Source organism: Ascaphus truei, chromosome 16 (genome assembly GCF_040206685.1).
Source record: "Ascaphus truei isolate aAscTru1 chromosome 16, aAscTru1.hap1, whole genome shotgun sequence".
NCBI lineage: Eukaryota > Metazoa > Chordata > Amphibia > Anura > Ascaphidae > Ascaphus > Ascaphus truei.
Window position 1 is genome coordinate 35,301,321 of NC_134498.1, and position 27,787 is coordinate 35,329,107.

At 44.9% G+C, this 27,787-nt stretch overlaps 1 protein-coding gene across 3 annotated transcripts in view; it reads left to right on the top strand.

Moving 5' to 3' along the window:
• Positions 1-6,809: 6,809 nt before the first annotated feature.
• DOCK11 (dedicator of cytokinesis 11) overlaps positions 6,810-27,787 on the top strand; it is a 233,020-nt gene continuing 212,042 nt past the window's right edge. For 2 of the 3 annotated variants that reach the window (XM_075573151.1, XM_075573153.1), the window contains exon 1: positions 6,811-7,066. In XM_075573151.1, coding sequence (XP_075429266.1) covers positions 6,965-7,066 — 102 coding nt within the window. In that variant the 5' untranslated portion in view covers positions 6,811-6,964. Of the gene's footprint in view, positions 7,067-27,787 lie in introns of all 3 variants that reach the window. The other variant, XM_075573152.1, reaches the window with a different exon arrangement.

Here is a 27,787-nt window from a genome sequence, read left to right on the forward strand (position 1 = left end):
TTTCCCAGAATCCCTTGCTGCAGTGGAAGTACTGTATGCTAGGTGATAATGGTGAAAAGCAGGGTTGCAGACCTGTCTGACATGTGAATGTGCTCACAAGTGATATTTTTATTTGAGATATATATATATAAAAGAGTTGGAAACAATCAATGCTGCTTTAATGTTTCCTTACATTTTGCAATAGATTCAAAATTCTATATGCGGTTTTTAATAAATTGGCATAGTATTCCATATCACATTTTTAAAAATGAGTTTTAACTGAATAAGCTTAAATTCAAAATCCTGTCATTTTTTTTAAATACCTCAGTTGTGTAGTTTTAGATAATACAAAAAAAATAGAGTATTTGTTTCCCCCACTCTGCCCGTTTGAATACATTTTAATGTATTAAACTTCCTTGGGTTGCTATATCAACCGTTTACAAAGGCACAGGCTGCCCTCTTTTGAAATAGGCAGCCGTACTGTGGACCCTGGAAAGCGGGGTCTCTGCCGATCGTTCACGGGAGAACAGATCGGTCGGGGGCAGCAGCAGCTCAGGTAATTACAACTGCTACATCTATTAAAAAACAATAGAAAGCTGCATTGCCACTTTAATTCAATGTGTTGCCGGGAAAGAGTGTGGATAATCTGAGACAGGCTTTCAACTAAGGATTAAATTATATATACTGCGAATACGCCAATGGGGACATTTTTGTGCCATTATTCCCCATTAACTTTAATAGAGAATTCCATCCAAAAACATCCCAAACGGCTGCTTTGGCGTATGTAGAATGAACACCCCATGATCTTTGGCCACTGCCACCCCCACACGCCTTCATACTGAACATCCTATTACCAGGCAGCAAAGTCCTCACGAGCACGGAGGCAAGAATAAAAAAAAAAATACAAATAATTGCATACATTTCAGATACAAGGGAAGAAAGAAGACAAGATTAGATTGGTGTACAGTAAAAAAAAAAAAATACCACTTGTGGTGCATTCAGACAGGTCTACAACCCTGCCTTTCCCCCATTATCTCTTAACAAACCGTGCTTCCACTGCAGCCAGGGATTCTGGGTAATGACATGCAAATCAGTACTCACCGTGTCCTCTACTTCTTTTAATTCATTTTAACATTATTGTAAACTCTCTGGGTTAGAGTCTCCCTTTGGCTTGTGTTGCCATTTAACTGTTGCATTTATCCCCATGGCTTGTACTCTAGTTACCTTTTTGTATTGTGATCTAGCACGCTGCATACACTATATAAACAGACGTATACAAACATCGATCAGGAATGTCAGGAATGGGGAGCAGAGAAGCTGACTGGAAATCACTCGTGGTACTGACGTTGGTGTCCACAAGATGGTGCTCTAAGGTTGGACAATGGCAAAGCATTTGTATAAGTGTGGGCAACGAAGGATGGGCGGAACAGTCCAAATCCATTTCCTGGATATTTTAGGCCACATGTGTCCACCCCATCAAGAACCGCCCACGGATTTGGCATTAAAAAATTAATAGTTGTGGGCGGCAATTTTTGGTGGATTTGGCTCCACCTCAGATCGACTGGGTCCTTTGACCTGGGATTTAAAAAAAAAAAATAGGTTTGAAGTATGGGGTCTCGGTGCTAAACCCCATTAATTTCAGCTCCGGGAACCCCCTGCTTCCCTAGATACATACCTCCGTAGAGGCCCCGTGACAGGGCATTGAAACTGAAGAGCGATACCGTCACCCCCTATGGAGGTACGTATCTAGGGAAACGGGGTCCCCAGAGCTGAAATGAATGGAGTTCAGCTCTGGGGACCCCATGCCAATCCCCGGGCCAATGGAACCTGTCGATCCAAGGTGGAGCCAAATCCGCAAAGAAGCACAGCCCACCTCTGTGTGCATCACCTTGTAGCAAGGTTTTTAAGTGCACATTCCAACGTGTATGTTACAGTGAGGAACTTTGAGCTCACAGAGCTGGTTGGCAGTGTTGAATCGGACAATGGAGGTGACGGCTGACCTCAATCCCAGTCACAGTAAAGAAAAGCATGGGCACCTGTGGTTTCCAAATAATAATATAAATATATTTTGGTCCATGTGGTTTCCTACTGGTACTCAAGGTATTTACTTGTACAAGGAATTTTCTCTCTTGGCAATCCTTAATAGTATGTATATATGTCTATCTTTATTTAGCACCCACAGTGTACTCTGAGCTTTACAGGGAGTTATAATACAATAAGTGCAACAAACAAATTTGGACGAAAGGAAAGGTATACGGGGATATACCAAATAAGTAAACAAGGGAAGGATGTTGATCCAGGGAGTAATCCGATTACCAATCTTGGAGTCAGGAATTAATTGTCCCCTTTATGAGACCGTATTGGATAATACAGTATTTCACTTGGGTTTTGTGTTTGCCTTCCTCCGGATCCATATACTGTATATACAAATATAGGATAAAGCAGCGGTGGGAAAACTGGGGGGTGCAAGACTTTATTGGGGGGCGATGGCCAAGCGGCGTTACAGAGGCCCTGCGCTAAGAGCGCGAGGCCTCTAAATTTACTTACCGGCTTCTTTTCCACGCGTCTCCATGGCAACGCAGCGTCAAATGACGTCCGTTACCATGGAGACGTGACGTCAAATGACCCCGCAACATCATTTGATGCATCATGGCGAGGGGGGGAGCGACCGAGGAGGCAGCAGGTAAGGGTGGCGCAGGGGAGTTTGCGCACCGCTGGGGTGAAGTATCTGTCATCTAAATGTAACATAGATTGAACTTTATGGACATGTTGGGGGACTCGCAGCCGGTGAGGGAATAAGTGCTGTAGAAGGCCGTGCTTGGCCACAACGGTTAGTAGGAGCGGCTGAGAGTGTGGATTGCAGGTTTGAGGGTACGGGTGGGTAGATCTGCGTATCATCTGCATAAGATGATACCTAAAGCCAAAAGATTTTTCCCGTGCGCACTGGCAGCTCCCTATAAAAAAAAAAAAGTGTGCAGAAGAGGGAGTGTAAGAGGAGAGGGGGGGGGAGGAGAGAAAAGAGAGGGATGAAGGGGGGGAGGAAGAAAAGATAGATATGGGGGAGGGTTGAGGTTCCCCAGAATTTCACAATCAAATTCTAGGGTTCCTTGACCAAAAAAAGGTGGAGAACCCCTGGTATAGAGAAAGGAGAGGTCTCAGAACACAGTATCTTATTATTATTATTATTATTATTATTATGATTAGTACTATTGTATTGCTTTACGTTAATAGAGTGCATTAATGGGTAGGACAAGGCATAGGTATATCAAGGCTTGGTACAGTACATAACAAAAAATATATCAAATAAACTGAAAATAGTAGCGCCTCTAGATCATGCGCTTGGACATAGTAATATGCTGGTTCAGAAACTTGCGATTCCACTGATGTAGCCTAAAAGCTGGATTTTGAAATGCAACCTTTCTTTTTAACATTCAATTTCTCAATTTTGATGTGTGAGTTACTAGGGTATATAGGATGATACCTACTCCCATTAAAGACCGATTCATCAAACTTCTTGCAGAAAGTAAAGTATAAAGTGGCAAACTATTGGCATACGTTATCACGTTTGTTCGGTCTTGTGGCCTTTCTAGTATATCCTTATATTGTGCTGTAGTACGGTTGTACTTTGAGGAGAACACTGTTTCAGTCACTGGTATTGGTTCTGACTTTTACCAACGAATGTTTCTCCCGGCTAGAAAATAAAATGTTCCTTTGTTTATTGTGGCCTGCCGCAGTGTGGTACATATTTCACAGGACACGGCCCTCCTGACCAAGTTATCTTTGAATAAATGTCCCCTAGGGCGACAAGATTTGTCCCTTAGTCTGGCAGGTCAGGGGCCTGTCTGGTGAGTCATCACGGCCAGTTAGAATCGGGTCAAATTGAATGTATTCATTTCAATTGTTTATTCATTTCAATAAATTGCATTTACACGGTGGCTGCCATTTACTGTGAAATCCTTGCAATTTTCTACTTGGCAACAACTCCAAAATATGGCAGCCAATGGGGTTTCCTAGATACCCGTCAACTAGGGTTGTCAGGTGGCTTCTCCAAAAATACTGGACTCAATGGTAAAAGGTGCGTCAGGTCACTATGTCCAGGGAGGAAAATACTTATTGCAGTACCTCATTTTTTACTGGGCAGAGTATCCAAATACAGGACAGTCCAGTTCAATACCAGACACCTGGCAACCCAATACCTACCCTCAACTCAACCAGGATCAATACAACCTTGGAGTTGCTACTATACTGTGCATGTGTTGTCCAGTTAGATGTGGGTACTCCCAAAGCATGTGTTGTATGTTACATGATATATTCAATGTGATTTTTTTTATGGATGTGTCTAAGTATAATATAAGACATTCAGGAGAACCTTCAATTAACAAAAAAAACTGTGAAAAGAAATGTTAGTAATGCAGCTCAATGACGGCTTTCATTTCGGGAGGGAGAGTCGCAGAGAGAAAGAGAGCCTATTGACTTGTATACCTCCAGGGATCTCGGGTGCGTATCATTTTTCGAACTTTGGCCAAAAATCTACCCGTCTCTATTTCCGTCGTGGAATGACACCAGCAGGGGCGTCAACACAGGAGGGCAAAATCCCAGGGGTGGCATGAGAATAGGGGGAGAGGAAAGCTGACCAACACTGGAAGTTGAGCATGGCCGGTGGTCGAGACCAGCCGCGGTGTTGAGCTGCCGGGTCGTTTGTTTGCTACATGGCCCTCTCGTCAAGCGCCCCCCACCGTCACCGCCACCGGTGTACCTATGCCCCGGTCGGCGCTCGTGCACGTGGAGTGCACGTTTAGTTGCTGTTGCACAAGCGGTGACGTGCGCGGTTAGGGGGCATGACTGACGTAACAGCGATAGGCCGCACTGTGATTGGCTCGCGGCGTGGCAGCAGCGCGAAAATCCAATTTTATTGTATTTTCCCTTGTCTGCCGCACCACCACTCATGGCGCACTATATTACAGACTTTAGAGGGGAGGAGGAGGAGGAGAAGAAGAGAGAGTTAGAGAAGGGGGAATTGAGTAAGAGACTAGGGGGAATTGAGAGTGAGAGGAAGGGGGAAAAGTTAGAGAGGAGGGGGAGAGAGAATTAGAACGGAGGGGGAGAATGAGAGAGTTAGAGAGGGGAGGAGGAGAGTTAGAGAGGAGGGGAGAGGGGGATAGTTAGGCCGCGCTTATAGTGACTGCGACGACGCTCACGTCACGGTGCGGTCACTGGAAAAATCAAATTGAAATTACTTCCAGTGATCGCGACGAAGCCGTCGTGCTTACTATAAGCGCACGTGACGGTGTCAATGCATTTGTTTTGGCGCGACATCGCTGTCACCGTTGCCGGCACTATAAGCGCGGCCTTAGAGAGCAGGGGGGGGGGGGTAACAGAATGACAGAGGGGGGCCTTTCAAAAATGTTTACAGGAGGGCCCAAAAATTGTAGTTACGCCACTGCAAGGGGGGGGGGAGGGGATGCACATTTGGAGCAAATTTTACACAAATTATCATGTGTCTTTGCATCCAAATATCAAGGTCTTTGCTGCAAGTTTGGCACAATATCCACCAGTTTGTCATTTACACAGTGACAGGAGGAGGTTAAATGATGCACAGATTACAATGAGATGTTTCAAATTCTGCATTTCGATGTAGCCAATTTTAATCTTGTATTTGCTTACCACAAAGCAGTTTGCCAAAGTGTGAAGTGGCATAAATGTTTCTGCCTAAGAATTGACATCCCACGCGGGAAACTTTCTTACATTTGACGCAAACGCATAGAATACAATACAGAACGGATTTGCTCCAGTTATTAACAGAGCAGTAACCATTCAGCACTGAAGCACCTAACTTAACTAGTGCTGCTCCATAATACAAATGCTTCAGCTCTGTTTTGTATGTATGGATATCTTTATTTAGCGCCATTAATGTACATAGCGCTTCACAGCAGTAACACACGTGACAATCGTATAAATAACAAATAATACAAATAACACATAATGGGAAGAAGTGCTTCAGACATAAAAATAACATTTAGGAAAAGGACTCCCTGCCCCGAAGAGCTTACTGTCTAATCGGTTGGTAGGAAGAACGAACAGAGACAGTAGGAGGGCGCACTGGTAAGTGCATCTGCAAGGTTGCCACGGTTGCTGTATGAGGTGTAAAGTATCAGCCACAGAACTACTCCTAGTTTTAACTCCTTCCTCCCCAGAGTGGCCAGCGCACATCTTTGGTGAAAAATGGCTTTAAGAAAATTTGCTCCAAAGAACTTTCCTCTAGATTGTAAACTCTCCGGTGCAGGGATTTCCTTTCCGATCATCTGATTTGGTTTGGCGCACTTATTGTATTGCAATTCCCTGTAAAGTGCTGAGTACACTGTGGGTGCTATATAAATTAAGATATACACACACACACACATAGTGGTTTGACTAGTTTTGCATCTAATCCCATGCTGTGCTTAAAAGCTGTGTGAACAGCATTGCATGCGCTTATATGGGTTCCAGGCAAAAGGTGACACATTGTGTGCTCATTTGCATGTCATTTCCCAGAATCCCTTGCTGCAGTGGGAGCATTGTATGCTAGGTGATAATGGTTGAAAGGCAGGGCTGCAGACCTGTCTAAGACATGTGAATGTGCTCACAAGTGATATTCTTTATTGGCTGTACAAACATACAAGGTGCATTGCTACTTGTATGGCTGGTAGCAAATAAAGTTGAAAATACTTGCAGGTTTGTATATCATAGCACCCGTGGTGTTTAACAGCACCCGCGCTTTAGATGACTGAGCCTTGACAAACCACAATCATTCTGTGTCTCTCACTCTGCAGTTACAGTGAAACCCAGAAGCAGCAGCAGCAGTAGCACAAGAAGGAGGAGGAGCAGCCGAGCAGGGAGCTTTGCACAAGAGTACACAGCGATAGAGACAGCCGCCCCTCACTGCGGGAGGGGGAGGGGGGGTCACGGGAGCTCCGTCTCTGTCACTTGTCAAGCAGGGCAACCAAAAATGTCTGAAGTGAGGAAATTCACCAAGAGGCTGAGCAAGCCGGGGACAGCTGCCGGGCTGAGGCAGAGCGTGTCTGAGGCAGTGAGGAGCTCCGTTATACTGGTGAGTGCTGGGATCAGGGAATGCCACAATGGCTTGCAATGCATTGCTTTGCAACACCCACGTCTTGGAACCAAACACAGTGAGTGTGTCATTCCATTTTACTATAGGTGGAAATCGATGGACATATGTGTTTTTTACCAGCCGCTTCTTCTATGGCTGCGTCCACGCTAGTGCTGAGCGTGCGGCGCTTGCCCAGTTTAATTGTTGCAATTTTAAATTGTCCCGTCCCCGCGGTGTGCGCATGCTCGGGCACGCACGCTCTCCCAAGCTTGGCTCTTGGGGAGACAAAAAAAAAAGAGTTTGAAGCATGCTCAACATGCCCCCAACGCCCCCACCCCTACACCCCCCCCCCCCACGTGCGCTTGCAAAATACAGGACACCCGTCACCGTTCTCAAGCATGAGCGCTGTCAGCGCCAGCGGGGCCGCAGCCTTAGTCACCATGTATTTAATTTACTAGATCCATGAGTTTACCCATTCCTACACCCTGTCTGCCCCTTCCTTTAACAGGCAAGGGGGGTGGGGGGGGCAATACAGCTGACATGTGGGCTGCAAGAACATGGTTGTGCAGGAAGTTTGCTAACTTGCTGCGATTACCGAGTCTGAGGCACAGATGACATGGGATTTCCTCATGATCTCTCGGAAAGGATGACTTGTTTTTCCTGTTTCATGTGAAGGGGAGTAGAGGCGTGCTAAAGCTTAGCCCCCCTTAGTGGATCTGGGCCATAGTGAGATCTTTCCCAAGTGAAATCAAAACGGGGTGTGTGGGGGAGGAATGTTGAAATCTTCTCCTTCCAGCCATGTGCCCTTACTCCTCTAATGCAGCTTCCACACACATCTTTGTTGTTGCTGATGGGGGAAGCCACACCCTGAAGCACTGAACTGCTCTCAGATGAGATGCTGAGATAATAGTAATTATAACTTTATTTCATATAGCACTTTTCTCTCAATGGGACTCAAAGAGCGTCACAATTACGGTATAGCGCGCGGCACGCAGCACATAGGAATGGTACCGACACAGTCCCTGCCTCGATGAGTTTACAATCTTTGTTTTTGGTGAGATTAAGTGACTTGCCCAAGGTCACAAGGAGCCGACACCGGGAATTGAACCAGGTCTTCAAACTCAGCGTGGTTGTTTACAGTCAGTATCTTGACTCACTGAGCCGCTCCTTTGAAGACTTCTGCCTCCTGCTGCTCCTTAGGGACAGTAAATTACTCGTCGTCACCAACCTCAGTGCTGTCAACATTGAATAACTGAAATGATTGCGATTCTGATATTCTGCACCACAATGTTTGAATTCTTCACAGCTTTTTGGTTCGCTGATTCTCGTTTGAACTTTTTACAGTTTTGGTGTTGGTTAAAGAGTTATTATTAAGAAACAGTAATAGCATTGTGTACGATTTCCGAAGTGCTTTATTTTTTTACATAAGGCATTTACACTCATTCTCACAAGATCTATGCTGTATATAAACACTAAAAGCAAGAAAGAGAGGTTGGTGTTAACGTAAATTATTGTTTCTCTTGAAAAAAAGTGAGTATTTGAAAATAAAAATGAGTTCTACTTCTTATCTTTCTCCTGCATTAAACTTGCATTTATTGGGGCTGGGAATTGAGAAGACTCACCTCTAATAAGTGGCTTGCAGCCCGACCGGCGAGACATCAGATCTTACTTGTTTTACATCCACGTGTGCATTGGTTGAGGTTTTACAATAGATTTGTGCATCTATTGGCCTATATTTACACTGCATGAGTACACATCTCCTGCAGTGCATTACTGTGGATGTGTATTCAACTATCAAAAAGTACAGGAATGCAATTAAATGAAGCTGGCTGACTAACGTTATGGTTGCTTAACACAACTGCTTGGAGTCGTTGCTTTGGCTTTTCCTCTGTGCAACCTGTAGTATGGCCATAGCAGTGCATCAAAGTCCAGTCCAACCTGAGTTCATCACGTCCAGATTTAACCACAATCTATCAAAAGGGTCAAAATATTGGGAGCTGTATATCTTCTTCCAGAGCTTATTGGAACACATGAAATGTTTACTTCTTTTAATATAAAGTCTGATTTTGTATCTATTGAGGCATTCAGTGATATTAGTTGATTAGACATTAAAACCCCAGTGTTCATTGATATGGGTGTTTATGGCAACACCTTCTTGGTTCCTTCACTCAGGGGGACGAAAAGCGTAATGTGGTCTGTTTCTTCTACAAATTTCAAATGATTCCTTGTTTTTACCCTTACAAGTACGTTGTCCGTAACCATCACATGGAGAAATGCCTTGCTTGTTTTTAAGGATTTGGGTCATTAAGACAATCTAACCGGGAGGTGACTTACACTCTGGCATTCAGTAAATTTTGTATATAAGCAGTATTAGGGATTTTTTTGCAGACAGTAGGACAGGCCTGGGACCAAAATGTACATTTGTAGGTTTCCATAATTAAACGTTATGTATATTATAGTCCCATATAAAATGTGGTTCGCTTCTTTATTCTGAACCAAATGCTGGCAATGTGTACAGTAGCTTGGTGCATTCATAAATTCCTTCCCAGAGTAAAATAGAAACAAAATGACAATGCCAGTAATTAGTTGAGTAATCTGCTGGTCGGGCGTATAGTTCCTGATGTGTCTTTACTTGTGATACATTTCAACATATTACCAGGGGTGTACCTTAAATATGTAATGCAGCCTCAGTTTCAAAGGTCTCTTCATCTGTACTGAGCAAACGGAGACGCGTGACGTTTCAGAAGCTCTGTGTACAAAACGGTCTCATAAGAAGTATCACAACACAGATATTTTGTTGGAAAGAATAATTGTGGGATGAGATCATGTTACTGGCACAAGGTAACATACAGTACTTTGTGGGCTTTCATACTTTTTATGGACCAACATATCACTCTGAGAAGGTTTCTTTGTGCGTAAGCTTTGAGACGGCAGAGGTGATATAGATCCTGTGCGGGTGGCTGGCCTTTATATGTGATTTCAAACTGCCCCGAGTCACATCAACGAAAGGCAAATATCTAGTCTCTGGGTGTCCAATTAAATCCATCATCTACCGTGACCTTCATCGAGGCCAGATTTTAAAAAAGTGCTTCTCTGAAAATGAGCTGTATATTTCCAGCACTGGGTTCTGTATATTCCTCATCATTTAATGAGCATGATGACAGGATTATATACTTTTTAAAGCAGAGGTCCTAAAAAATAGATGGTTTTAACTTTTTTCAAACGTTTTATCTCCCTCAGTTGAACGGTGTATCTTTAACATGACCTAAAGGAAGGGCTGTATGAATGCATTGAAATGGCCAACAAGTATTGCAAATAGTAAGCCAAAAATATCAGTAATAGTTATGCATGGAGAACGGGGCTATATCCTAACATGAGAATATTTACTACATTCATATTCTAATGCTGCATTAGTTATATTTTAAATGCATTTTGGAGGCCTTTGGAGTTTTAAAGAATTGTAATCACTCTGTCAACTTGTTTGTTGTTCTGTTCACCTCATCATTTGACATTCTGAAGCACACATTTTTGTTCTGACTATCTTCAACAGACCATCCGTCATATTTTATATGAAAGAGGAAGTTGACGCATGTGTGTGCACTTCCTGTTTGTGGGAAGCTCTGAAACAAATGTAACATTTTCTTAATGAACCAAATAGGTAGGGGTTTATTTAATAAAAAGAGAGTGCAGATTCTGTGCTTCCTACCACACACAAATTTCCATTCAAGTCAATGGAACGTAGTGCTGAATCACACTTTATTGAATACGTTCCATGGTGAAGTTATTTCCATTTGTATTCCTATGAAAGGAGATGTTTAATGGAAACAAAGATTAAAAACAACAGAGCATTTTGTGCAAGAAAGGATTAGCCTTCACCAAAAATCAGAAAATTGTTCACTATAGTGAATAAGAAATTCAATTTTGTCAATACGTTATTCAACGTATTGAGAAAATCAACCAGTGTCACCCTGCCACAAAAGAAAAATATCAATATAGAGTTTTCATATAGGCAGTAATGTTGCACATAGCCAGCATCCGTGTAGACAAACAGTGTCTCGAAAGAGTCCATAAAGATGCCGGAATATTCAGGCACGACATTGCTGCCCAGGGCTGTGCCTCGGCATTGCTGGTAAAATGAAGACTCAAAACGAAAACAGTTCTGTGTTAGAATGACCTCCACCATATCCATATAAAAAGCACAATGTTTAGCAGAAAAATCAGCCTCAATTAGCTTTTTCACCGCCGCCATAACTTCTAATTGTGATATGGAGGTATACACAGGGCCGTCTTAACAGCATTATATGCCCCCGGGCACTGGGCCCGGCCAACTCTCCGCTGCAAGTCGTCATTTTCCTCCTCCTACCGAGTTAGCGGGAGATTTGAATGTTGAGGCGGGTGATCGGAAAATTTGTGTTAAATTCTGGTCTGTGCATAGATTAGCGTGGGGCCCCTATGCTCGTGGGGCCCCCGGGCAACTGCCCAGCGTGCCCATGCGTTAAGACGGCGCTGGGTTTACAGGCGTTGAACATCCAGTGTGACCAAAAGTATACCTTCAGTACTCTGGCCAAAATCTCGTAAACTTCTTAAGAAATGCAATGTATCGTTAATAAAGGGCTATGTCCTTTCTACAGATGTTCTAAGTACAGTATCAGGATATACCGCTAATGGCTGAAAACCAGACTGTGTCACAGCGACAATGGTTCTGCCCGGGGGTTTTAACTTATCTTTATCAATTTTTGGTATGGCATCCAATTAGAGATGGACAAAACTGCCAAATTCCGTTTCCCGGAATTTCCCAGTCTTTCCATTCAAAACCCATCGACGGATTGTTCCAGTTTCAATCTGTGAGCGGATTCATCCAAAACCGCTATTGGATACAAGGCGAACGGATTTGTAAGAATCCAATCTGTCCTTTCCGCGATCAGTTTACGGATTCCGCAATCCTTGCCAAATTCCGCAATCCGTTGCCGAATTTCAGAATCCGCGGTTTGGATTCTTAAAAATCCGCCAACAGATTGCGGAATCCGCCATGTAGATTGTCAATGATTAACTTTTTTTTTTTAATATCCAGAAAAGACAAATTGCTCTTTTTGAGACTGATTAGCTGAAATCCGCTGACCAAAAGGTACCAGCTGATCCGAGGCGATTTGAAATCCGCCCCCCAAAAAATTACCCATCTCTATATACCATCCCAGTTGTACAGTATTGGACGATCACTTGTAAGAAATAATTTAAGATTAGAATGAATGACATTCCAACGGTATGTTTCCATCATCATAGAGTCCATTCGTGATTTGATCTGAAAAATAAGATCATAGGTTAGTAATTTATCATGGTTAGTATTAGACAATTGCCTTAATATTTCCTGCCTATATTACTTCTGATCCATGATGACTAGGGCACCTTCTTCAGCTGCTGCTTTAAATGCAATCATGTTATCCTTAATGAATTCATCCAGTACATCTCTCTCTTTTCTACTAAAGATATTATAATCTGGATTTTTAAACCAATCAAAGCTATTAAAATCCCTTTTTAACAAGATTAGAAAAAGTTTCCACAGTGTTCTTCACCACCGGCCTATTGGGAACGGTCAATGTTTGTGTCAAGTTTCCCTATGTCGATGTCTGAATTGCAGCATGCAATGCACGTTCATAAGAACCTGGGGAATCGGAAGCAGCTCGTCCTTTCAAAAGTCTTACAAATGTAAACAAATCCATTTCATTAGGAAAACTATCCAACTTTAAGCGTAGGTACACACGACAATCTCTTGTGTAACAATTTTGACTGAAAAAGAGGAAAGTCACGGGATGAAATATTATGGGTTATGGTCGCCTGAAATACATACTCCTTCCATGTTCCTTCCATGTTCTTTGTCGTATGCGTCTAACTTTATTGGGCGTCTGGATCCTTTGATGAAACAAATCTTTCCTTTGTCTAAAAAAAGACCCCAGAGATGCTAAGGAAGAGTCAAGACACATAAGGTTCTGGTGTCTCCAAATCTGGTTGTGTGGCTTTCGGACCTTTTCTATTCTCTGCTTGGAATTTATTTGGGTCATTCTCCTTTGACCCATTGTAGACCATGCAATTTGTAATCAAACGTATCCCGCTTGAATTTCTTCAGCTTCCTCAATGTTACCTCTGTTTTATATTCACCAATAATGGCCTCTATTTCGCTTGTCAAAGCTTGCCGTTTCGGTCCATCCCAGGTGCGGGATAGTTGTTTCAATTTCACCAACATCTTTTGTTTTTAGCCGTTTCCACTTCACTTTGTAAGCCTTTAGTCATCAGAAGCATTAGATCCATAGAACATTTGTTAAGGATTTTTTGTCCATTTTCCGCAGAAGTCTTTATTCTGACTGCATAGGGTCAGCCGTAACTTGATCCTCTCTCCTCTCGGGACGCGTTTGTTCCGGAAGTATTCTGCTAGGGTAGAAGCATGTAATTCAAAATTAGTCAGTCTTTTCAATAAAAATTCCAACCGCCGGGCTGTTTCTTTAATGGGATCCCCTTTAAGAAAATCTGAAATTCAATTAGATGATGAAAGAAATCTCTAGTTTTTGACCAGTGGCATAATATTTAGGGTAAACTCCTGGTCAAATAGGCTTCTTTGAAACCTTCTTCAGGGTGAAATATATGATCTGCTGCGTGTCACAGTGGCATTATTATATCAGTTACTGCCCTATGAGTACCAGTTATGGTTACAGTTCATACTCTTGTGTTACTACTAAGGATTGTACAAAACTAAATAACATGCACACATTATTTAATTCACAATGGCCAGCAATAACAAAGATATGACTGTCCTTCAGGTAACATTTAGGAACTGGTTCTAATGGACTTTTATAACAACCACCAATATGGCACCTGCAATAATACAGTTAGGTATCTGGAGTTAGCGTAACTACATCTTTAGTACCATCAGACATGGACAGTTGTTCACCATCACAACACGTAAATATATCCTATTTGTGCGTGTACCCAAACACACAATTCAACAGAGATTTACTTGATTAGGCCGTGGAATGGGAATTGGGTGTTCTGGCCTCTATGTTGTGCTTTCAAGGATTTTTATCTTAGAATATACTGACCAAAAGCCTAAGGTCCTCACTGGCAGAGCAGGGCTGGCCACATTTTGCTGGTTAACCTCTGGGTTGCCATACTGCGTTTCCATAACATGTACCATTTGTATGGCTACATCATGGCACCTACGTATTCAAAAGTGGCTACTTGAACTGCTCTCCGCAATGCTGCACCCTCTGGCAGTGAAGTTAAAGCATCCTTTGAGCAGTGCAAGATCTTTAATACTTTCCTGTTTGTGATCATTTGTTGCCAATGTTCCCAGCAGTATGAGCAGCAAACTGTAACAGTAGATAATGTTATCGTAGTAATAATAATAGGATACATTGTAGCCGCTGAGTTACACTGAATGAAGGATTGATTGAAATGGAAAGGCCGCCATTATTATAGGCCCAATCAGGATTTATAACAGGAGCACCAAACGATTGCCAGCTTAGGAAAGAATGTAGAATTATATATTGTCACAGGCTATATGTATAAAATAAGAAAAAAAAAAGGGGGGGGAAGCAGTATTTGCTGCTTTAAAAGAAGCAGATGGAATTGCGACCAATCACAATGTTTAATATGAGAGCTGTCAGTATATTTGAGTAAAGCACCAGTCAGTATATTTCAAATCATAAAAGTGACCTTCATGAATCTCCATGTGAGACTGGAAATGTGTTCAATTCATTTCCCTAAGTTCATATATTACATTTGGTTCTATTTTTTTTATTAATGGCAATAACAGGAGATGTAGCCCACAGCTGAAGCATCTACTTTTCCGTGTTTAATAATAATAATTGTCACTATTTGTTGTTAGCAATTTGCAGTAGCACAACCAGGGTGATGGTGCATGGGTGCATGGGTGCAGGGGGCATTTACAACCCCCAAGAATTAGTCTCGTGATTACGGAGGCGTGATTGCCAGGGGGAGAGAGCGAGGTAGGTGAGCAGCCCTCCTGCATCGACGTTGGGGCGTCGTGTGATGACACGTAGCTATGACAATATGCGTCACCCCGATGTCAAAGGGGAGGGCTGGTAAAAAGTGTACCCCCCCAATCAGAACTTCTGATTGCGCCCCTGGCAATTAAGATTGTGTACAAATCGGGGGTAGCCAACTGCAGTCCTCACGAGCTACCAACAAGTCAGGTTTTCACGCTATCCCTGCTTCAGCACAGGCGGTTCAATCAGAGGCTCAGTCAAAGACTGAGCCACTGATTAAACCGTCTGTGCTGAAGCAAGGATATCCTTAAACCTGACCTGTTGGCAGCCCTTGAAGACTGCTGTTGGCTACCCTTGGTGTAAATACAGAGAGTGATCATATTCTTCAGAGTAGCTAATGTTATGAAGACGTTAATCATTTTTATAGGGAGACAGGAACTCATGCCCCCAAAAGAATGGTATCTTTACAGCAGAAGGCATGCAAACAGTGGCCCAGATCCACAACACGGTGCTAAGAAGGGCCGGCTATGATGTTTGCGGATCTCGGTGCAGGGACATGTGCGGGGCCTTGGGTCTTACCTTCTCCGGCAGCCTCTCCTCCTCCCGGCATCTCCCCCTGCAGGGTCCCCACAATCATGGCTCCACGACGTCCAATGGCATTGCCATGACAATGGGACGTCACGGCGCCTTGAGGTGTCCCGTTGTTATGGCAATGCTGCACCATAGGGAGTCCCATTGTCAAGGCAACGTGTCGCCACACGGCGTCGCAACGTCACTTTGTCACGGCAACGCCATTGGACGTCGCAGAGCCATGATGAGAGGACCCTGCAGGAGGAGATGGCCGAAGACGCGGCTGGAGAAGGTAAGAGAGTCACCCCCCTTACAATCAGTTTAATTGTTGTGGGGGAGATTGCGGGGTCTGTGTAACCGCGGCCCTGGTGATATCCATTAGCACATCTTTACTTCCCATTCATTAGACATCTTCGTACCCTTTTGTGGATCAGGGTCAACAGAGGTAAACCAGTGTGTTGGGGGTATTTTAGCATATTAAAAATGGTGTTCTTAGAATGAGTTTAATTAATATATTTGTAACTAGCTGAAAGTGCCGTCGGGAATTCTAAGAAACCACAAAATACTGAGATTTATAAATGGATATTTTTTTCGTTTCTTAATGTGAAATCCCGCGGCTAAAACCCCAACGACTCCATCCATAATAGTTTCATTGCCTCTGAGGTCCTGAAGTGTTCAATCGAGCGCCCCCAACTCGTGTTTGTGGGGCATTGTACTCTGGTCCCAAACAATGGCCTCGCCCTCTTGAATAGCTGTGGCTGCTCCTGTGTTTTTTGCAGCTGTTGCACATTGAATTTTCACAGTGACCTTGTCATGTCATTTGTGATGTCATCAGTTATATCATTGCTGATGTCATTTGTGAAACTGTATCCAAACATAGACACAAACCTGCTCCTTGATCTCAGGGACCATCAGGCACAATGTGGTTACGCTATCTTTAGAGGTGTCCGAACGCATAGTGAATGGACAAACGACTTTCTAAAATATATAGCAGATGCTTTTATATTAACCTGTTGAGGACTGGTGGAGTCTGCAATGCATTGCTTTGGCTTAACCCTTTGTGCCCCCCTCTGGCAGGGAAGGGGTTAACAGATAAAATAACATGTCTTGAATCAGTGATACAATTGTCACGTAAGAAGCGGTAGTAATTTTCATCTCACAATTTTTCAAATATCTTATACTATATTTGTGAAAGCACTGTATGCCTGTCTGCATGGCCTCTGTCCCTAGGGAAATCTCATTGGTCCCTTGGCCTGCCCGCCCCCGCACACCTCTCATTGGCCTGAGGCGGAGTGACGGGCCAAAGGTCCAACACACACACACACACACACACCTCTCTCTGTCCTCTCTCCCCCCCCATAACACTCACCTCCCCCCCTCCCCGGTGCTCCACTCACCTCCCCGCCGCTCCACTCACCTCTGCTCCACTCGCCTCCCTCCCGCTCCACTCACCTCCCTCCCGCTCCACTCACCTCCCTCCACCTCACTCCCGCTCCACTCACCTCCCTCCCGCTCCACTCCCTCCCGCTCCACTCCCTCCCGCTCCACTCCCCTCCCTCCACCTCCCTCCCGCTCCACTCACCTCCTTCCCGCTCCCCTCACCTCCCTCCCGCTCCACTCACCTCCCTCCACGGCGCGAGGACAGGCAGTGGCCAGGCAGCCTGCAGCTGCCACGCGGCGCCTAAGATGGCGGCGGACGGAAGGACCCCCTTCCTCCCTCGCGGAGTAACTAAGATGGCGGCGGCCGGAAGGAGAGGTGACGTGTGTGTGTCACTGTGTGTGTGTGTCACTGTGTGTGTGTGTGTCACTGTGTGTGTGTGTGACACTGTGTGTTACACTGTGTGTGTGTGTGTTACACTGGGTGTGTGTGTGTGACACTGGGTGTGTGTGTGTGACACTGTGTGTGTGTGTGTGTGTGTGTGTGTGTGTGTGTGTGTGTGACACTGTGTGTGTGTCAAACACTCTAGGGTGGGGACCGGAGCTACGCATGGGGGGGCGGGGGGGCAGGAGCGGAGAGAGAGGGGGGAGCGGAGAAACATACAGGGGGAGTGGAGAGGAGGGACCCGTAAATTTTAAGAAACCCACCCCCCTCCTGTCCACTGTCCCCCCCCTCCTGTTCACTCTCACCTCCCCTCCTGTCCACTCTCACACCCCCCTCCTGTCCACTCTCACTCACCCTCCTGTCCACTCTCACCCCCCCTCCAGTCCACTCTCCTCCCCCTCCAGTCCACTCTCCTCCCCCTCCTGTCTACTCTCCTCCCCCTCCTGTCCACTGTCCCCCCCTCCTGTCCACTGTCCCCCCCCTCCTGTCCACTGTCCCCCCCCTCCTGTCCACTGTCCCCCCCTCCTCCTATCCACTGTCCCCCCTTCTGTCCACTGTCCCCCGCCACCCCTTCATGTCCACTGCCCCCCTCCTGTCCACTGCCCCCCCCTCCTGTCCACTGTCCCCGTCTGTCCACTGTCCCGTCCCCTCCTGTCCACTGTCCCGTCCCCTCCTGTCCACTGTCCCATCCACTCCACTGTCCCGTCCCCTCCTGTCCACTATCCCGTCCCCTCCTGTCCACTGTCCCGTCCCCTCCTGTCCAGTGTCCCGTCCCCTCCTGTCCACTGTCCCGTCCCCTCCTGTCCACTGTCCCCGTCCCCTCCTGTCCACTGTCCCCGTCCCTCCCCTCCTCCTGTCCACTGTCCCTCCCCCCTCCCCATCTCCTGTCCACTATCCCTCCCCCCACCTTTTCCTAGCGGGAAATTTAACTCACGGGCAACGTCGGGTCTCTCAGCTAGTAGGTTTATAAATTATAGGGGCATATAATCATGTTAGTTAACTGCCCCCTGAGCATGTCTGGCTCTTTGTTTTAATCAGTGTTGTTTCCAGTGTTAAAAATCATGATTTAAAAAAATAAAAAAATCACTAGCTTCTGAGGTTACCGTGGTAACCTTTACACTGCTCCGGGCTCCGGGGAGAGCTTCATTTTAACCCCCGGACACATAATATTTCAAACGCATTTATCTCCTTAACGAATCATCAGATTAAAAAAAATAATCACTGCGTTTGGAAAAGGCAAGAAGAGATCTCTAAATAAAAGATAACATGTCAATCAATGGGGACTGCTGCTTTAAATGACACATTTATATTGTGAAAAAGTGATATAGAGGCGCGAACAACTTAAAAGAAAGTGTAAAATTATATTAATAAATAAAGTGATATATAGTGAAGATGATAATAATCTTAACACCCAGCTCAAACCCTCTGGTGGGACCTGTTTCACGAGTTCCAAGGTTAAGGCAATTTCTCAAACAATCCAGGGGGAGCACATAGGGAAAAGAAAACAGAAAACTCACAAATAAGTGCAGATGTATGGGAAATCAATTGATAAAATATATGATGGTTTCTTCGCTCGTATGTCTTGTCTACTCACAGGATATCAGTGAATAAAAAGCGGTTTGCAATTCGGGCTGCTACCCATATGTAATGGTATGGTCAGGATCCCCCTCAAAGGCTCCGTCAACGATGATATATAATATGTGTAGGATGAGAGAGAGAACTACATAGTGCGATCAGACTGATATAAATTTCTTTATGTAAAAAACGGGGTATAAAAATGCGCACTTACAATGTGCCTGTCAGGGTTCTGCTCGCCACAAACCAGGGCCGGACCGCGAGGCTGAGGTGGGGTTGTAAAAGCACCGACCTGAGACCGCGCAGGCTGATCCGGATTGCGCAGTTCGTAGTCATATGTCGCAGGATCAGGATTGGAGAAGACAGCGTCGTCGTTGTAGAAGCCAGGGTCAGGACAGGAGACATCAGGATAAACATTGTTCAGGCAAGAGTTCGGCAACATGTAGTCAGGAGAACCCCGCTTCAGCTTAGGAGCGTGGGGTTGGGCTCTGCGCGAGCGACGGCCATGGCCCATGGTGCTGGTCACAGGAGATGGTAAGCAGACCAGAGTAGCACACCGCTTTGCTGCACGGGTGCACCAGTGCTACAGCGCAAGAGTCCTGAGCGGGCTAGGGAATCCTCTGTCTCAGCGCAGGAACCAGGACACGGCCTCTCTAGATTAGGGAAAGAGTAGGCCCCAGGAACCAGGAAGCTGAAGATACACAGGGAAACCTCCGCTACTGTGCAGGAATCCAGGAGACTGAAGGACGCCGGGATGAAACCTCCGCTTCAGTGCAGGAATCCAGGAGGCTGAAGGACGCAGGGACGAAACCTCTGCTTCAGCACAGGAGAACAGGAGTGGACCGCTGCGTGAATATAGCAGCCGGTCCCAGGAACAAGGAGCTGAAGTGAACAAGAAGAGTACTCAGCTACAACACAGGAGACTGGAGCAGACCGCTGCGTGAATATAGCAGCCGGCCTTAGGAAACCTGGAGCTGCAGACAACAAGGAGAATACTCCGCTTCAGCATGAGGGACAGGAACAAGCGAGGGCTTGTGGCAGAACAGATAGTGACATCCAGGAAGGACTATGCTCGGCAGGGAGCATTATGGGAAGACAATACTTAAAGGCCAGCGGGCCAATCCCCGGAGGGGGGTGTGAAGGTACTGCTCCAATGAATGAATGCAAGTCTAGGTTGCAGTGATAGGCTGCACAGCTGCAGTAGATACCAGAGGGAGTGTGTATTGCTTTGGTGAGTGAATCCAGGCTGCAGCAAACATCAGGAGAGGTGCTCCAGGACTGCACAGGTCTGCAAGGTAAGGCAACCAGTAAACCACGGAGCGGATTCCTTACAGTACCCCCCCCTTCACGCGAGACCTCCGGGCGAACATGAGCACACATAGAGTTGGGGGACCGGGAATTGTTGCTGAACCGTCTAGGATTGGGGGTAGAGTCGTGGTCCAGAGACTCGTGGTTACTCCTTAGTGTACCCCCACCCCACGGTGAAAACAGCGGCCAGACAGGACCATCCATGGGTCTCGGAGACATCGAATTGTTCCTAAAGTTCTTTAGGTGGAAAGGGGATCCGTAAACTAGCAGTTCATTGGTGAGTACAGTTCTAGGAAATAAGAGTGGTAGAAGAAACATCTTTGGTACATGGCTCGCCCCGCAAAATGACTTGGAAATCCAGGGCTGTGAAGAACCAGAGGGTTCCAGAGCAGAAACGGCAGAAGAACCCCTACAGGAAGCCCAGTCTTTAATAAAGGAACCTGAATGTAGACTCAGCGGCCCTGATAGTTGATCGAATACACCAGGAGGAACTTTGTAACAGAAAAAGTCTTGGCTGACCACTGCATGTTGAAATTTGCGAGAATTTTTTCCTCTAGAAGGCTCCCAGGTAATGGTTAGTAATGGTATAGGCTGGTTGGAAGCATCTCCCGATATTGGTATGGAAGGTGACAAGGCAAGCAGTAAACCCGGCATAGGGACCGAAATCTTGGGATACGTACAGAGTATTTCCAACTGAGAGGAAATAACAGGGGCAACCGAAAATTCCGAGGGACAAAACCATGGTTTAGCAGGAGCAGAGAAGCAAACAACAGTAGAGCTCTCCAATACTGGGAAATCTTCATTGGGAGATAGTATTGTCAGTGAATCAGGAATAGTCCTTGGGATCTTCAAATCAGTAGCTTGAGAAAAAGGCAGAGCCAGGGTAGTGGTGGGAGGGAAGCTAACATCAGAAGCTGAAGTCTGTACCTCAGTGACAGGGCCTTGAGAATCAACAAGCAGCAAGTATGAACTATGAAAACTCTTAATGACAGGCACCTTAGGAGTACAAGGAGTCTTTTCCGAAACTGCAATGGCCCTAACCACAGGGGTACCTAACCTGACAAAAACATGAATTGGTGTGTTTTCTAGTGCAAAATCTCTGATCACAGGACTCCTAACCGATAGTGAGGGTGTCTGGGTTTGATTAGAGAAAAAATCAGATGTATTGATAAGTGACTTAGAAACAATTACTGAGGTTCTAGATTTGCTGGACATGTGAGAAAAAATACCCTTTAAGACAGGAGCTTTAATTTCTTCCCAGAGTAACCCCATGTTTGCTGGGACATATTTAGACACAGTACTGAGGGACTGGGTTTCAGCAAAGGCAGGACAGCTAAATAGCTCAGATTTAAACCCCAGGACTTGTAATATATGTATGGTGACCTCAGACAGTACTAAGGAAGTGACCACAGATATGCTGATCCCTCGAGAATTAGCCTGGACAGAGAAATCAGGGGGACCCCCAATCAGGATACTCCTTGTAGGAAGAGCTTCAGAATCAGAAGGAGAATCATTACCTCTCAGAATCTCAAAACTAGAAAGACACAATTCAGCGAAAAGGGAAACAGTGTGCAAGCTTTTTACTAATCTATATGAAAAAGCGTCACTTTTGGGAGAAAACCGTGCGTCAGCAAACATTCCTGGGAACATAATATGAACCCCAGGAGGGACATACAGACTACTGTATGCTTTTAACCCTAAGCTTAAAGAGGAGGAGAACTCAGACAGTACACGGGGGTGAATCATAACTGTACTGGTCTCTGAAGTAGGTATTTGGTAAGGAATGTCTGGGAAACCAGAAATTACTGCAGACTCCATAATGTGGGAACTATGCGCTGAAGCAGGGATCACCGCTATGTGGGCGACAGGCTGGTTCAGCGAAACACCCGGGAGAAGGAACTCTGCGAGCAAGCTTAGGGAAAAACCTGACTCCTGAATACATTTATCAGGAACCAGAACTTTAGCCGAAGTCTCCGGAGACGAAACTGCGGAAACTTGAGCTGAAGCAGGGGATTTATAGCAAAGAATATCTAGGGACTCCGTACGGTTATGGGAATCCCTCAATGCAACCTCTGCTGTCTGACTTGTGGACTCATTCTCTGAGGCTAAAACGAAGGCATTAACTTGGAGGCAGCAAGAATTTACAGGGGTTAATGCAGACAATGCCTGAGAGTAAAACATAGGTAATCTCTCTGTATTAGGAGAGACCAGGAATCTCTCGTCTGAAGCTAGGGGCGTGACCATGGCTGGCAGAGAACAGGGATTTACCAAAGGAAACTCAGAGAGCTGCCCCACAGGGGTTAATACAGAAATAACCCTGGGAACAGAACTTAGGGATTCTTTCTCTGACGGGGAAAGCGCACAGGACTGCCTAGCAGAGTTTAAAGCTGGAAAACCCTCAAGAGCTGGAGTGACAGATTCGGAGTTAGAAATAGGGGAACAAAGGGACTTATTCTCTGATAGTAGAACCTTAGTGTTGGCTAGTGAAACATATGTATTCTCCAGGGGAACCTCACAGGACTGCTCGGCAGGGGTTAAAGCTGGAAAACCCTCAAGACCTAGAGAAAGGACTTCTGAGCTAGAAATAGGAGAACTAATGAACTTATTTTCTGATACAAGAACATTAGTGCTGGGTAGAGCAACATATGTATTCTCCAGGGGAACCTCACAGGACTGATCGGCAGGGGTTAACGAAAACATATCATTGGCGTCAGGGAACCCGGCCATACACTCAGGGCAAGGATCCGTGGTAGACCAGGGATACAGCCAAGCGGCAGCGAAGCTGGCGAGGGGAGGATTCTGTTCCTTTATGCAAATGTCCAATGTCATGGAAAGGATATGGAGTGTTTTTTGGGCATCAGCCAACATGAGGAGAGGGTCCTCTTTTGCTATATAAATGTCTAAAGACAAGGCCAGGGAAGAGAGTTCCTTTTGGGCGTCGTCCAATTCTAAAGGGTACACATTTTCCCAAGTTAAAGGGTAACCAGGAAAGCAAATACAAGCGGCCAGCGATTGTTTTAAGTCCCGGAGGCGGTAAACCTTCATCATGAGATCATTACGGCATTTGTTTTGCAAAGGGGTTAAACCTACAAACACAATCAGATCTTCAATCAGGGGTATTATCTCACATAGAAACTGGTATTCACACTGGGACTGGTTTACAGGCTGGGACAGGCTTTCAGACAGAAACTTACCAACCCTCACCACAGGGCGGTCCGAGTTTGTGCGGCCGAGCATACTGTCAGGGTTCTGCTCGCCACAAACCAGGACCGGACCGCGAGGCTGAGGTGGGGTTGTAAAAGCACCGACCTGAGACCGCGCAGGCTGATCCGGATTGCGCAGTTCGTAGTCATATGTCGCAGGATCAGGATTGGAGAAGACAGCGTCGTCGTTGTATAAGCCAGGGTCAGGACAGGAGACATCAGGATAAACATTGTTCAGGCAAGAGTTCGGCAACATGTAGTCAGGAGAACCCCGCTTCAGCTTAGGAGCGTGGGGTTGGGCTCTGCGCGAGCGACGGCCATGGCCCATGGTGCTGGTCACAGGAGATGGTAAGCAGACCAGAGTAGCACACCGCTTTGCTGCATGGGTGCACCAGTGCTACAGCGCAAGAGTCCTGAGCGGGCTAGGGAATCCTCTGTCTCAGCGCAGGAACCAGCACACGGCCTCTCTAGATTAGGGAAAGAGTAGGCCCCAGGAACCAGGAAGCTGAAGATACACAGGGAAACCTCCGCTACTGTGCAGGAATCCAGGAGACTGAAGGACGCCGGGATGAAACCTCCACTTCAGTGCAGGAATCCAGGAGGCTGAAGGACGCAGGGACGAAACCTCTGCTTCAGCACAGGAGAACAGGAGTGGACCGCTGCGTGAATATAGCAGCCGGTCCCAGGAACAAGGAGCTGAAGTGAACAAGAAGAGTACTCAGCTACAACACAGGAGACTGGAGCAGACCGCTGCGTGAATATAGCAGCCGGCCTTAGGAAACCTGGAGCTGCAGACAACAAGGAGAATACTCCGCTTCAGCATGAGGGACAGGAACAAGCGAGGGCTTGTGGCAGAACAGATAGTGACATCCAGGAAGGACTATGCTCGGCAGGGAGCATTATGGGAAGACAATACTTAAAGGCCAGCGGGCCAATCCCCGGAGGGGGGTGTGAAGGTACTGCTCCAATGAATGAATGCAAGTCTAGGTTGCAGTGATAGGCTGCACAGCTGCAGTAGATACCAGAGGGAGTGTGTATTGCTTTGGTGAGTGAATCCAGGCTGCAGCAAACATCAGGAGAGGTGCTCCAGGACTGCACAGGTCTGCAAGGTAAGGCAACCAGTAAACCACGGAGCGGACTCCTTACAGTGCCAATATAAAATAAGCATGTATCACACAAATGGTGAAATTGGAGGTTCGCCGTACTGCTCACCGCGTCCCTTAGGTTCAGCTGGCTTCCACTGCTCGATATCCGGAGTCAGAGCTTCCCTCCTTGCGGCCGTCGGAGAATGTGACATCACGGCTGCAGGGCTGGTGGGCTACGGATCGCCTCCAAGATCAAAATAGGTCCACTCAACGCGTTTCGCCCAGCTAGCAGGAACTGTTATCGGCTTCATCAGGGGTGTGTGTAATGGTATACGGGTAGCCCTTATATACCCTATTACATATTCAATTAACTAATTAGTCCATTAAACATTTAAATATGCTAATCAGCTCTAGTAGCATTGGGATATACATAGATACACAAAATGAGACATCTAACATGATTATAGAGATAGCAATTAATATATAATTATAACATAGAGAGATATACAATATTTTGAGCAGAGCATTACATACAACACATCAGGGAAAATGTGATAATCAATGATATTAATAGTACAGTACATTCCCCTATATGGGGAGTAAGATTTATGAAATGTCATTAATCAATTATTTATGATCAGACAATGAATCCGATTTAAGTAGCAATCATGATTTAATACATATGTGTAGTCTTTATTCTGATCGACATACTTGAGCACAATCCATATATCTAAAGGCCTACAGAGGTCCTAACAATAATCAATATATAACCAATATTGGTGCTAAAGAGAAAAATATACAAGACTCATGGGGGACAGGGGGGATAAGGAAACATATATATGTTTGTTTTTAATATTATATCATATTGTTTCAAGAATCCCATATGTTTCTATCTTTTGATTGTATACACAAATTATATATATGTATTTTATTTTTATTTTAATTTCCCTGAGGAATTAGGAGGCATTAGTTATAATAAAGATGTTTGCATGTCTAAATAAATCATCATATTTTCTATTCGTCGCTGTTTATTTCTATGATCTGATATCCAATTTATTCATGCATTAATTTACGGACATTAATTCTAGAGCATTAGTTTTTTTATGTGAAAAAATGTATATATTCTATACCCTTATTCATGATCTTCATATTCTGAAAGCAGGATAAACAGCAGGTGTTTATCCTGCTTTCAGAATATGAAGATCATGAATAAGGGTATAGAATATATACATTTTTTCACATAAAAAAACTAATGCTCTAGAATTACTGTCCGTAAATTAATGCATGAATAAATTGGATATCAGATCATAGAAATAAACAGCGACGAATAGAAAATATGATGATTTATTTAGACATGCAAACATCTTTATTATAACTAATGCCTCCTAATTCCTCAGGGAAATTAAAATTAAAATAAAATACATATATATAATTTGTGTATACAATCAAAAGATAGAAACATATGGGATTCTTGAAACAATATGATATAATATAAACAACAAACATATATATGTTTCCTTATCCCCCCTGTCCCCCATGAGTCTTGTATATTTTTCTCTTTAGGACCAATATTGGTTATATATTGATTATTGTTAGGACCTCTGTAGGCCTTTAGATATATGGATTGTGCTCAAGTATGTCGATCAGAATAAAGACTACACATATGTATTAAATCATGATTGCTACTTAAATCGGATTCATTGTCTGATCATAAATAATTGATTAATGACATTTCATAAATCTTACTCCCCATATAGGGGAATGTACTGTACTATTAATATCATTGATTATCACATTTTCCCTGATGTGTTGTATGTAATGTTCTGCTCAAAATATTGTATATCTCTCTATGTTATAATTATATATTAATTGCTATCTCTATAATCATGTTAGATGTCTCATTTTGTGTATCTATGTATATCCCAATGCTACTAGAGCTGATTAGCATATTTAAATGTTTAATGGACTAATTAGTTAATTGAATATGTAATAGGGTATATAAGGGCTACCCGTATACCATTACACACACTCCTGACGAAGCCGATAACAGTTCCTGCTAGCTGGGCGAAACGCGTTGAGTGGACCTATTTTGATGTTGGAGGCGATCCGTAGCCCACCAGCCCTGCAGCCGTGACGTCACATTCTCCGACGGCCGCAAGGAGGGAAGCTCTGACTCCGGATATCGAGCAGTGGAAGCCAGCTGAACCTAAGGGACGCGGTGAGCAGTACGGCGAACCTCCAATTTCACCATTTGTGTGATACATGCTTATTTTATATTGGCACATTGTAAGTGCGCATTTTTATACCCCGTTTTTTACTTAAAGAAATTTATATCAGTCTGATCGCACTATGTAGTTCTCTCTCTCATCCTACACATATTATATATCATCGTTGACGGAGCCTTTGAGGGGGATCCTGACCATACCATTCCATATGGGTAGCAGCCCGAATTGCAAACCGCTTTTTATTCACTGATATCCTGTGAGTAGACAAGACATACGAGCCAAGAAACCATCATATATTTTATCAATTGATTTCCCATACATCTGCACTTATTTATGTGTTTTCTGTTTTCTTTTCCCTATATGCTCCCCCTGGTTTGTTTGAGAAATTCAATGACACATTTGACATCATACAGTATAAGGCAGTGGTGCTCAAGTCCAGTCCTCAACACCCCCCAGCAGGCTACTCTGCTGAGCCACTGATTAAGCCACCTATGCTGAAGCTGGGATATCCTTAATACCTAGCCTGTTGGGGGGGGGCGTGGGGGTCTTTGGGACAGGAGTTGAGTACCCCTGATATAGTGAACCCCAACATTCTTCTATGTAGCAGCTGGTGCTAAGGGCCAATCAGGACACAACCTCCTTTCAGTAACAATCCTTAAAAAAAAACAAATATACAAAGCCCCCGTGACACAGAACACAGACAGAGAGATTGTGAAAATACTCTTATAGTGTTAGACCATAAGCAGGACACACCGCACCCCATGTAGACCAGTCCAGATCTGTTCCCCGGATTTCCGCTGATTTTCTTTACCAAATCCCCCTCCCCCTTTCAAATTATCACGTTGTGAGCACATTTCCATGTCTCAGACCGGTCGGCAACCCTGCTTTTCCCCATTATCTCTAAGCAGACACTGCTTCCAGTGAAGCAAGGGATTA